The sequence below is a fragment of the Gavialis gangeticus genome, unplaced genomic scaffold, assembly GCF_001723915.1.
Source record: "Gavialis gangeticus isolate Ggan-Ray unplaced genomic scaffold, GavGan_comp1, whole genome shotgun sequence".
Taxonomy (NCBI): Eukaryota; Metazoa; Chordata; order Crocodylia; family Gavialidae; genus Gavialis; species Gavialis gangeticus.
In genome coordinates, this window is record NW_017729022.1 from 105766556 (window position 1) to 105780008 (window position 13453).

The following is a 13453-nucleotide window of genomic DNA, read 5'->3' on the forward strand; positions in this document are numbered from 1 at the left end:
AGGATAGAGATTCTACTTCTCTGGGTAACCTGTTCCAGTGCTTTACTACCCACCTAGTGAGAGAGAGTTTCCTTCTGTAGAACCTAAGCTTCCCCTGCTTCCAACTTGAGACCGTTGCTCCTTGTTCTGTCATCTGCCACCACTGAGAACAGTCCAGCTCCATCCTCTCTGTAACCACCCTTCAGGTAGTTCAGGGCTGCTATTAAATCCCCTCTGTCTTCTCTTCTCCAGACTACATAAGCCCAGTTCCCTCAACCACTCCTCAGAAGTCGTGTGCACCAGCTCGCTTACCATTTTTGTTGTACTCTGTCCGACTGGTTCATATCCTTTCTGTAGTGGGGGGCCCGAAACTGGAACTACTACAGATGTGGCCTCACCAGTGCCAAATAGAGGGGAATAATCGCTTCCCTCAGTCTGCTGGCAACACTCCTGCTAATGCAGCCTAGTATGCTGTTAGCCTTCTTCCCAAACAAGGGCATGCTGTTGGCTCGTATTCACTGTAACCCCCAGGTCCTTTTCTTCAGAACTTCTGCTTAGCCAGTCAGTCCCCAGCCTGACTTTCTTTTCTTTGAGAAGTTCCATTCCAGTTGTTATTTATAGAAGTGACTTGGCCATCTCTGTCAGACATTTGTTAGGGATGTATCTTGCTCTCTGAAAATCTAGCCAAATGTGACATATACTTTTGATAGAATCTGAGTTCTACATTCTTGTAGACTGGTTCAAGCTTAACAGTTAAAATGTGAAAGACTTTATCTTTACTGAGCGTGTTTGAGCATCTCCATTTCTAGTATTGACTGAACTGTGCTTATGGAATCCTTGAGGCTGGTCATACTGAGTCATTCTTATAAGGAGAGGCTGGACTTGCCCTGCAGCGATTGCTCCCTATTCCTTTAGTCTCCATAGAAATGGGGTATCAGAACTGAAAACATGAAAGACAGGCTGGCTCTCCTGTATTCTGACCTACCCTGCTAGTGTTTCGGTCATGTGGAGGAAGGAGCTATTTTGAGGGGGCAAAAGTTGAAGCAAGGAAGAAGATTGTGGGCAGCACTTGGAGTAGGGAGAGGAATAGATGAAGCTACTGAGACAGTTTAGCCTGTCTCCTTGTCTAACAAGATTAGAACTTGGGAAAAGGCAGGCTGGACTTCATTGCTGAGGCAACTGGGAATTATTTGTCTGGGGAAGTGAATACTGAGGTCGGGGGGAAGCTGGAGGGAGATAAGGACTGACTGAGTAAAGTGGAACAGGAGCCAAAGAAGAGGAGACAAGGAGATTGGCTTCCAGTCTTCTTCCCTGGATTTCTCCTCCACTTGGGCAGATCAGACAAGAAGTTAGGATGGGGAAAACAGAGCCCAGCAGCAAACTTGAAGGAACTGGATAAGATGTCACTCCCTTTTAGGGTTTGGAAGGGGACCCAGTATGGAGTTGTGCCATCCCTCTGCTCATGAATTTTAAGTATATTAATATATTCTATGTAGTAGAATCTATTTCATCTGATTTTTTTTAAACTAGAAAATTCCATGCACACAGAGAACTAATATTAATGCTGTAAACCCCAAGTACTTGAAACCTGTGAATGCAAAAAGGTTCTCTTCTAGAACTACCATAATGCATTTAATTCACAGATTGCATACTTCGTTATTAGACACCCTGTCTCATTTGGTTTGTCTCAGAGTAAGCTTTGAGTACTAAGCAGTAAATAAGACAGACCTATACATGGAATAAGGATAACAAAAATTCTGCATAATTGCTCACTAGGCAAGCACTGTCAGTTTTCTTGTATTGAATGATGCAGGTGTCCTGTGGGAAGATGATTATATGTGATCATACATTAAAGACTGGCAATGCATATGCAAATATGAACAAATTTAACATTGCACAGGAAGCTTGTGTGCAATTGAATTTAGGTTTTGTCTCCAGTTTCAGCTTTTTGGGGAAGATTTCTTGAGGTTGGGAGGTAAAAGCACTTAAAATGCTATCTGTTGAAAAACTGCTCCACTCATTTAATCTGTCAAAACTTTTAAACTCGTTATTGCTTTTCTACATGCAAAAAAATATATACCAGTCATGCCTGTCTTCCTAGAAAAGTAATACCGTGAATCTGAACTGTTGTTCTGTAAGCCATAACTACCAGTAGCCACGTGCAAATGGTCCGTACAGTTTGAAAAGTAGTGCACAAGTAGAATAGGTATCTTTACTCTGCACTCAGAAGCTGCTTGTGATTTTCAACTGACACTCCAGTCTGTACAAACTTTCACTTTCCCAGGAGAAACTCCCTTGGGAGTGATTTAACTCTGATTGTTCCCAGGTTATTTTTCTTCTGGAGAGCCCATTTTTACCCTGGGGGAGAGAGTGTGAACATCTTGTACACTCATGATTTCTCCTGGGAGAGCAGTGACTGTTTCGGGAGAAATTAAATGTCTGTACAAGGCCTTAGTTTAGATAAAATTCAAAAGAACTATATCTTCAATTTTATTGATGTAAAAGAAACCTGCTTACTATTTGTATATCTTAATTTTTAAAAGGAAACAACTTAAAGCAGACTGCTGTGGCTCAATAAGCTCAAGAGTTTTATAGTAAAGCAGTTCTCAGAAATTGTAAATGGTGTAATATGGTCTAAAGCTAACTTTTGTAATTTCTGTGGGGCTTTCTAAATATGCTTCTTGCACTGATGCCAACCATATAAAGAAGTGACTTAAACTTTGCTGTTCCTTGTACTGTTTATAAGGGGAAAAGGAAATATAGAGGTTTTTTTCTGAGCTGTCTTTTACTGTAGTTTACTCTTTTTTTTTTTTTTTGTCTTCTGACTTTTGTTACCATGAAGAATCCTGTCATCTGGCTATAAAACAGTTTAAAAAGTCAAGCAAATATAACTGTTTTCTTCTCATTAAATATTAAGCTATCATTTAAAGCAACTTAAAACTGCTGGAAGTGGTTTCTTCAGATACCCTTGCCTTAGTTTTAAATTCTGTTGATTCAAAAAAAAAGTGATGGATTAGTTCTTGAGATTCAGAAGGCTTGTAACCAAAGAACACCTACTGCTTGCTTTGTGTGTACTCTGTAATTGTATTTCAGCTGGCCTAGGAAAACTGAAGTAATAATAGGAAAATTGTTTTAACACCTGCTAAATCTGATCTCTTTCGCTACCTAGGAGGTGCTGGTTCTGAAGATTAAATAGTTTGTTAGGTAGTGACTTGTTCCTATTGCTCTGAATTTGGGTGGATTTGTATTGGTGCTTTGGTTGCTGTAGTGATGTACTTGTATTAATAAACCCTGAGTTGACATTTTGGGTTTAGTTTAAAACTTTTTTACACCCCTCCCACCCACACACACTTTTACTAGGCATTATGGCATTGAAAATGTCTTAAATAAGTTGAGTGTTTCTTCCTCATTCAACTGTATTCTTTCTTTCCCTTTAGAAGATAACCTTCAGTTTTCTGTTATTTACGAGCATTTTTGCCCCTTTAGTTGACGCACATCCTGGAAGGGAAAACTACCTGTTTTTGAAGTTTTATATTGTATTTTCTTGAATATAAGACAAGGTTTCTTCCACCCCACCACCCTTGCCCCTCAATCCAGCATGGGGAAAAATGCCCCTTGCCTTGTATTTGCATACCAGAGCAGTGCAGGCTGTGGGGTAACCATGGCTCAAAATGCTGGTGACTGCTGGGACCCTGCCCAATGAACTATATGATAAATCATGAGCCTCTTGTTTTTGGACTATTATCAGGTGATGGAATTTGGAATGGATTTGGCTAATTAGGGCTGAGACACAAAATTTAATAATAAATTTTAAAAGTTTGTACTATATATAAGGAGGTACAAAAGTGGTGTCCAAAAGTTTTTAATAGAGTGCCTGTGCTGCAACTTGCAGAACTGTGCAAGAAGTGAAAGTGCATGAATTCTACATAAACTAAGTCTGTAATAATTGCATATATGTAAATTACTGTATATGTTTATCTCAAAGTCAGTGTTTTGGACTAATTGTGTTTCCAAGAACACAAGCCACTACATACATCTTGATTTCCTCTTTGGTCCCATAGAAGAGCTGCACCTTTGTTTTCCATTTCCATTGATACCCGTTTCTTCACCTGCCCTAAGTGTCTGGGAAACATCACCAAATGGAGCCCCAGACTGTTTACCCAGGATCCCTCTGTCAGCTTCTTTCTCAGCCTGTTGCATGTTAGCATGGCCCTGTACTCCATGAGGTGGAGCTGGACCAGGTTGCTCTGTGCCTCATCTGTATATAAATTTTTTAAGGATCCCAGGACTCATGATGAGAACACCTGATTCTAGTCATGAGTGGGTGGTGCCAGAAGTAAACACACACACTCAATAGTGCTGCGGTGTGGGGTCGCCATGGCTTGAAACGGTGTTGGCTCCTGATTAAACTATGTGGTAAATCATGAGCCTTTGTCTTTGGACTAATATCATGCATAGTTTGTCTTCTAGACAAGTAGAATGAAAATGCTGCCTGAAAATATGTTTATGAAGTACTTGAGCTAAAACTTGCAATAGTTTTTTTGTTTGTTTGGTGGGTTTTTTTGGGCGGAGGTGGAAGGGGTTAGAGGAAAAACGCATCAATTCTGGGTGCATAAAGTCTTAACCATAGTACAAAGTCAGTGTTTTCAGATTTGCCTGTCACTTCCATGTGCTCAGAGAAGCAGGATCTGACAATAAGTAGGGGAGGGGCTTCAGGAGTGAAGATGGTGTGTGGCTATATGCGAGGGGGAGGACAAGGGGGCTTCCTGGCTCCCCACTGTCCCAAATTTGTTTCCCTTCCTATAGCAGTGGGAAGGGAACAAATTTGAGGCAAGCCCCCAGTAATTATTTTTTGTGCCTGGAAAATAACGCATTTATAAATTTTCCATAAATATAAAGTAATTATTGGGGTTTGTCTTATTCAGGGTCACTTTATATTTGAGTAAATACAGTCACTTTTTCTGCTTTCAGAACTTTCCTTATAATATAAAGGAAGAGAGAACAAATGTCTACCCAGTTGTACCTTCTCATATCAATCCATCTCCAACTGGGCGGAGGGACAGATACAAGTCAGTTTTTTGTTACTTTCATTTGAATAGTTTCCCAAACAGCTTGACTAAAATAATTAAATAGTGATTAAGTGAAAACCAGAATAAATTTTGGATGCAAGGAGAAGGCTTCAAACTTTATATGAAAAATAATACAGTTTTTGGTTTACTGACATCAAAGTTGCTGAATGCTTCCTTTTATAGAAGCAAAACACATTCGTGCTATAAGATTAGATTAAACTGTTCTAACAGTATTAGTACAATATTTAGTTAGTAATGCCTTTCTGCTTTCTATAACGCTCTAGAAGTAGGGTCTTTACTACTTGTTCATGGCTGGCCTTGTACGTTTAGTTCTGAAATTTTATTTTCATATTTTTGATGTAAGCATGAGTTTCTTCTGTTCTTCTCAAGATGTTGACTGTGGTAGCACAGGCATCTGTTGAGTATAATTTTCCAAAATGTATATGTGAACTTATTCTTTTTGTGTTTTTGATTTCAGGTGGAAAGGAATTAATATTTGATATTAAGAATGGTTAAGAATGTTTATCAAATATAGTGAACTAAAAACACAATGGTCACTGCTTTGTCTTATAGGGATTCAGTACTGTGTGAGGTACTTATGATAGAAGTGTTGTTTTAGGAACTTGTGTTTGGCCAATATTAAGTATGTGGGGGATTTGATTTGATTTTTTGGATGAGGTATGTGTAACTGTCTGTATTTCTGGCTTTTTTTCCCCAGTCTGAAAGTGGAGGAGCTTTTAAAGGGTTTAAAGGTTTCATTATACCTTCTGCAAAAGGAGGAGGTGGCTTCACTGGATTTGGTAATGGTACAGGATTAAAGCCTTTAGAAGGGCTGTCTAATGGAAGCAGTGGCATTTCTAATACTGCACCTTTAATCTGTTTAAAGACAACTTCTGGAACCCCGCCTGTATTTGGTAAGTTGACTTGTAAGTTTAACTGTGCTGAGTTTTATAGTTAATGACAATTTTATTATTGAATTTGAGTTAATGTGATGGTTCAAATTTCCTATAAATATAGATTCATATTTTTTGTTTACCCTTTTGGTTTTGGGGAGGGAGACTGGAATATGAAACTTCCTTCCTGTCCTTCCCACTCCCCCACACCCTTTCTGTAGTTTCTTACAAAAACTAGAAAGGTAGGCAGGCAAGGCTTTAAATATTTAATTTGATTCCCCAAAATGAAATTTTTTTGGAAACAAGTTCATATTCAGATTCAGTAGTAGTGTAAGTTGAAGGTGGGGTCTTTTGATTTATATTATGTTAACGTTGTGAGCTTCTGCTGATGGGAAACAGCATCTTCTTAAAATCAGACTATCATTCGCAAAACCAACAAAAGAATAAAATTTCATAGAGGTATGTCTGCCTTTCTAATAAGGTCAGTTGCAAACCAGCATGTGCCAGTCATGCATTAGGGTCAACAAGAAAATGAATAGGCATACCCATTAAGTGTATATAATTGAAAAAGTTACACACTTAAAGTTCATTTTATTGAAATATAGATCAGATAATCCTTAACTACTTGAATAAAGAGATTTAATTTGTGACTTACAAATCTCAGTAATTCTTTCATATATTTTTGCACATGTGAAATAATAGTTTACTGATCATTTTAAACTCAAACTGAACATGTTAAGTTTTTGTTAAAGTTGTCAGGCAGCTTATTTCCTTTAGTGTAGTAAAGGAATTGGTTCCTGGGGTTTTTCGTTCTGTTTTTTATTTTTGTTTTTTCTCCACAACTAATGCAGTAACTTAGGCTTTTCAAAGTAGTATTAAAATTGTGATTCTGACAACTTTATTCCCTATTTTTTAACTTAAAATTGCTTGCAACAACTTCTGAAAGAATATTCTTCGTGAAGTAAGAATAATCTGAAAATGTTCTGTACTTCTGTGTGATTGGGGTTTTTTCAGCTACTGACTGATTAAAGGATAGGTGGGAACCCATAAAACTATTGTGCAAGTTAAAAATGCTTTTAGCCCCAGTACAGCTACTCCTCACTTTAACTTTGTTTTGCTTAAAGTTGCATTTTTCAAGAACAACTACGACATCAAGCAAATCCAGTTATATCACAGTAGTTACCTACTAGCAGGCAGTGACCAAACAACATTATAACCGAACGTTGTGCAACTTTAAAAACGTATATTCTCTAGTAGATCAGCAACGTAATAATGAAACAACATTATTGACGTTAAGTGAGGAGTGTCTGTATTTAAAATTAATAACTGCGTTTTCATAATATTTTGGAGCCTTATATTTTATTGTTACTAAAATTATAGTATGCATCTACTTATAGAGTGAAATTCATTTTAGTAGTTAGGTATAATACAAAACTTACATTTTAATAACTTTTGGGGAGTACAGTATGAAATATGCCTCAGTTTAGATTCAGCTCTCTCAAACTTTGACATAAATTAATAATGAAATAGAAAAAGCTTTATTTAACTCACTTTTCTACAGTTGGTGTGAACATGGACTAGATGGATAAATGTCTTTGGTGGTGTAACTTGACTCTGATTTAGAATTTCTTCGGGGGGGGGGGGGGAGAATAAAGAATAAAGCTATCCTGGTGTAGGTGTTGTGTGTCTGTAGCTGTCCATGGTAGCCAGTTACTTTTAGGCATGTTGCTTGCTCTATCCTCACTTAGTAGTGGAATGTTGTAAAGCAGAGGTTCTCAAACTGTGGTCTGCAGAAAGGTTGTGGAAAAATCGAGAATATTTGTACTTGGCCCTGCACTCAATTTAATCTCTGTTGTCAGAACAAATAAGTGGTCTGCCAAGGCCCTCAGCAATTTTCAAGTAGTCTGTGGGGAAAAAAAAAGTTTGAGAACCACTGTTGTAAAGGATTGAGATACTAGTTAAGAGACCTCATGAGGGGCTTAATTGAGCAAGAATACAGATTATTTGATGTTTAAATTTGAAAGGAAAATAAATCTTTTTAATGCATTGCCCCTTTTGGAGAGTAGGAGGGCTCAAATGTTGCAGTTGATTTTTTTATTTTATTTTATTTTATTTTATTTTTTTTATTTTATTTTATTTTATTTTTTTGGTAACAGGGTCTCCTACATCCAATGGTCCAACTGCTACTGGCTTGGTTGAGAAAAAGACTGCAAGTCCAAAAGCTAATGGTGGCAGTCAGCAGTCATCATCTGGTTACTCTCAGAGTAAAATGTGCAACTGTAGTCTTTATTATGAACATTTAACTGCACTAAACTGTTCTGTGCGTGACTGGATAGTAAAGCATGTGAACACAAATCCACTGTGTGATCTGACACCTATCTTTAGAGACTATGAGAAATATTTAGCAAACATTGAACAACAGTATGGAAGCGGTAGTGATAGCAGCTCTGAGAATGAAAATAACAAGACAACACCTGGAACTCAGTCTGTTCCTACATTTGGGACTTCAAAACTTCAGCAAGGATCAACATTTTTGTTTAACAGCAACAAAACTGAGGATGCATCAGACAAGAAAATGGAATCTGTGTCAGAAAAGAACAGAGAACCAACACCAGGAGTTGCATCAAATGTCTCATTTAATTTTGGCAAGAAAGTTGACAGTTCTGTTTTGGGTTCCCTTGGTTCTGGAACGCTAAGTAGTTTCTCCTTCTCTCCTGGGAATTCCCGTCTATTTGGAAAAGATACAAGTCAGACAAAGTCTGTTACTCCACTTCCAACCAGTGTATTGGAGGCTCAGACAGAAAGTGGTAGTAGTGATGATAAAGGTAAATTCTGATTTCTTTTCCTTTCAAAAAATTAAATTTTAAATTGTGAGCCTTGAATTATGAGCACGTAACATGATGCTTCATTATTTGTTGTGGGCTAAATAGGCCATTTATCACTGCCCATTTATTTTGCATTACTGAACATTTGCCCCACGTGACCAAGAAATTCAAGTTTAGTGATATTGCTTATTAGCTCATCAATGACAGACTCTACTGATTAGACGTTTTAATTTTTTTTATTTATTTATGCACTGAATGTTTTCCCTTGATGACTTATACTTTATTTGCATAGGAGACTGCTGAAATCTTAGCTTGACGTTCTGCCAAATTTGTAATGTGAGCATCATGATGACTTGTCATGTCATGCTATTGTGTGTGGTTGGGGAAAGGGATCAGCACCTTTTTGTATTTTTTTAAAGTAATATGGGAAATATGATCATTTTAAATATTACTGTTCAATGTAATGATGAATATAAAAGATAGTAATGTAACTTATCTGTACTAGATATGTATGTAATTTAAGGTGTACTTGAAACTCTGGGTTGCAAACCCATGGTAATTGATTCTTATATTTAAAACTAGTTGGTCCAGAGCTTCAAGTACAGCTTAAATTAGATAAGCATGTCCTAATACAGATAAAGTTGCATTGTCAAGTATAAGCTAAGAATTACAATGTAGTGATAAATATAAATTTTAGCAATAATTATATACTTCTCACACTGGGTGGGGAGGGGAGTGCTGTTACCAAAGCAACACTGAAAATCACAGTATCCTTAGTCCTCATTTTAGCCATGTAGATCTAATAAAAGGATCTTATTTTTATACCACTACAGCGAGGCATAAGGATGTGATTTTTGTTGTTGTTGTTGTTGTTGTTGTGTATGCGTGTTCCTTTTTCCAGCACTTATTTTAAAATGAGTGCAATACTAATTCAGTTGTTTATGAGAAACTCATGTTTTCTTTCAAGTCTGTTTCCTATTTTTCCTTGCTCTGCCTCAGAGGTTGTAGTTATTAGCGCTGCAGGAATTTAGACATGCTCGCTACTTAACTCCTGTTGACAACATTTTAATTTTGAAGTTGAATTTAGTAGTAAGAACTAGCTTTCCACATAAGCAGAGGTGGATATGATACTTATGTGAACCTTGTTCCTGGTTTTGAAACCCTTCCAGGGAAGCCTTTTTGAATTTCTTCCACACCTAACTGGAGTGGCAAGGAGGTGCCTGGAAATTCCAGTTTCTGTAGAATTGGGACTTATTCAGAAGGATAAGAGACTGTTTTGTGAGCCAGATGTAAACTGAAATGTTAGTCTTCCTGACCATACAGGCAGCTTCAGCTTCACTGCAGTTCTCAGTAATTTTGTCACAAAGCTGCAACATAAAATTGATAAGGCTGACCAGTTCCATTGCTGTTTGTCACGAGCATTTAAGGAACTGTGGAGTTTTGAAAAATCGATTTTTCTCTTGGTACTGCTGTTGTATTCTGAGTTAGGTGTAGCTCCTAGATAAAAATCGTAGTGAGTGGAGGGTTGGGGAAAGACCAAGCTCTTAACTTGTCATCATTTTAGTGTAGATTATTTACATAGTTAGGTATCTAATAAACTTCAGGCTCTGTAGAACACTTCTAGAGAGAACCTGCCCCAAACTCCCATTGCTTCTCTACCCAAAAACATCTGAGCTTTAAAAAAGAAAGAAAAAAAATCTACAATTTTAGAACTTGAACTGGCAAAACATCAGTGAAAATAACAATATGGGCTGGAGTGATTAAGAGAACACTATTTTTACTATCCAAGAAATATCCTTGTAGCTGCCAAAACTGAGTTCACTTACATTTTTTGGCAGTGTGTGTGGACTGTATCTGGGCACTTTATATAAAGATATTTAAGGAAAGCACTTTCTTCAGCACCATACTACTTACGAAGTGTTGTATGAAAAATATTATTAATCCATGGAATGTTGTGATAAACTAGGGTGGTTTATATACTTGGAGCACCATTTGGCCTCACTTCTTTCCACTGTTTTGTTGCTCACCCATTGAGAACAAATTATTGTTTATTTTCCATGGACTAACTTTTTAAACAGTTACTTATAGGTAGCTGGGGGACTAGATAGGGCAGATTTGATTTAAAGCAAATAGATATAAATTGCTGGTCTGGAAACCTTGACTTAATCGTTTTCGACAAAAAGTGCATTCTTGTTTGATATAACTTTAATACATATTATTCAAAACTTGGAGATAGATGTAGGTTTCATTTTTGGAAGGTACACACTATACGTTTTAAAGCAGTGATTTATTTTGATATTTTTTCAAATGAATTTTGCAGCTACATCAGAAAACTGAATTATGATTTTCTTACTTTATTTACCAAAACTAATTAGAGCAGATACTTGTGAAGTCATTGGGGAGGTGAACTATCTCTAATTCCCTAGATTAATCATGGATATTTGGGGGATATTTTGGCCACGCTGTATTAGGAAGAAAATAACTGTCACTAAAAACAACAGACATTTAGATTTTTTTTTTTTAACTAAAACAACAAGCATATGTATTTTGGATATTTTTTATTTAACAGCAAACGTGTATAATTATTTTAACAAAACATAAATATGTATTTTGGATATTTTTTACTATTTTAGTTATAAATGTGAAATGCATTTTAAACAAAAATTAGGTAAGTTTCTTATGTTGACCTGGCTGAAATACATTTGAAAAACTGGGTTATGCAGCAAACTCAGTCTTCATCTTACTCTTCCTGTTTGTTTATAGACTAGATAAGAAAGACAAGCTTTCCTGTGTTTTCAGTTCCCAAGCGATTTCTTAATTTAGAGTGAATTAGTCCAAAGGAAGAAAATATTCTTTCTATACCTACAGAAGAAGCTACTGCTGTTAAAAGCTGGATTATCACTTTAATTTTCTCTGGTAGATCTAGGTCTTAAGTGACTTCTTCTGATTCAGTGGTGTGACTTTCATTAAACACTCATCAGCAAATGTTATATTTCTTGAATCGTTCACCCATAGCCCTGAAATTTATTATAGCTGATATTATGGAGGGGTGATTGATGGATGCCCATGTTACCCAACTCCTCTTCAGCAGTTAAGGATTGACCCTGGTACCGAGTATTGAGAATATTGACAAGAAAATGAGCTGGAGATGGTGCTTGATCCAGCTGGTTCTCTCCTGAGAAGGAGCAACAGAGTTAAATTACAGGCATTAAAGAAAGTCTTCCATCTGATTAGGCAACCAGGCCTTGCATTTCTTTGTTGCAATGTGTGCATTTTGCACGCATGCCTGCTTTACCCACAGGCAGAGGAACTTGATTAAAATATTCCCAAACAGGGTCTCTTTTTCAGCCTGGCAAGCCTGCTGCCATGATAAGTTTTCCTTTCTGCCATACCATTCCCACACTAGATCTCAAATCAGTGGAGAGGCTATACTCAGAAACTTATCTCTCAAGACTTCTGGAATCTTCTGCTCAATGTTTCTCTTTTTGTTTCTACTGTCCCTCCCTCCTTGCATTCATCTCCAGACTCTTCCTCCTTGCCCAGATCTACTCCACCCCCAGCAATCGTCTATTCATAGACTTGTAGATTCATAGACGGTAGGGTTGGAAGGGACCTCGAAGATCATCAAGTCCAGCCCCCTGCCCCAGGGGCAGGAAGTCAGCTAGGTTATAACTTCATTCATTTAACCCAGGGGCCGGCAATTATTTTGGGCAGAGGGCCACTTACTGAGTTTTGGCAAGTCATCGAGGGCTGCATGACAGGCAGCTCAGGGCAGATTCATATTAATTTTCTAAATTTTTTAGGGGCCCCAGGGGCCAGATAAAATGGCCTGGAGGGCTGCATCCAGCCCCCGGGCCACATTTTGTCTGCCCCTGATTTAACCTTTTGAAACAAACTGCACTTTTAGAGAGAGGTATAAGGGCTTGACTCTGTGACAAACTTGCAGAGAGACAATAGGGCTGAAGTGGGTACATAATCAGGTCTGTTTTCTCCATATACTACTGTTAACAAGGATGTTCTCTCTCTGGAGAGACAAATCCACAGTTTGAAAATTGAAACTAAGCATCTCAGAGATGTTTAATGGGATCTTTTAGATTGAGCACTGAATCCCATTGGGTAAAGTGGTTTTCTGTAATCTTTACTAACCTATAGAGGAGCCTCTGGGGAACCCCTTAAGATGTGGCCCCTAATATAGCCCATGGCCTATTGTAACCTATTGATTAAAAACTGTTTTTCTTAAAAGGTTACATGAATAATAGTGGCTTAAATAGTATATAATTAGAAGTAAGAATCCCTATTCCATGATGGTATCTTTGAAGTTCAACATATCTTAAATTAGAATTACCTTTATATAGGTTTATTTTTAAAAAATCTTAACCAAAAAAACCAAATAATACAATTTAAAAAAAAATTTTTTTAGTAGTTGAATTTTATCCACCCTGGGACTACACCACCCATAGCCTAGGTTCACTAGACAAAGTGCTCTCTCTGTCAAGGCATCTCATAATTACCTAACCATATGTACTCTCTTGTATTCTTCTGTTTAATTCTTGGAATATATATTAGGCAAATAACTTCTTGTCTCCAAAGTTCTGACAGGCCAAGTGTTGTTCTGGATTTACAGTTATATATATGACATACAGTGAATATATATATATATATATATATATATATATATATAATATTT

General features: G+C 37.2%; 1 protein-coding gene across 1 annotated transcript in view; it reads left to right on the forward strand.

Annotated features, from left to right (window-relative positions):
• NUP50 (nucleoporin 50) overlaps positions 1–13453 on the forward strand; it is a 42708-nt gene that overhangs the window by 8667 nt on the left and 20588 nt on the right. The window contains exons 3-4 of the mRNA XM_019515918.1: positions 5767–5962; positions 8098–8766. Of these exons, the coding sequence (XP_019371463.1) occupies positions 5767–5962; positions 8098–8766 (865 nt within the window). The remainder of the gene's footprint in view (positions 1–5766; positions 5963–8097; positions 8767–13453) is intronic.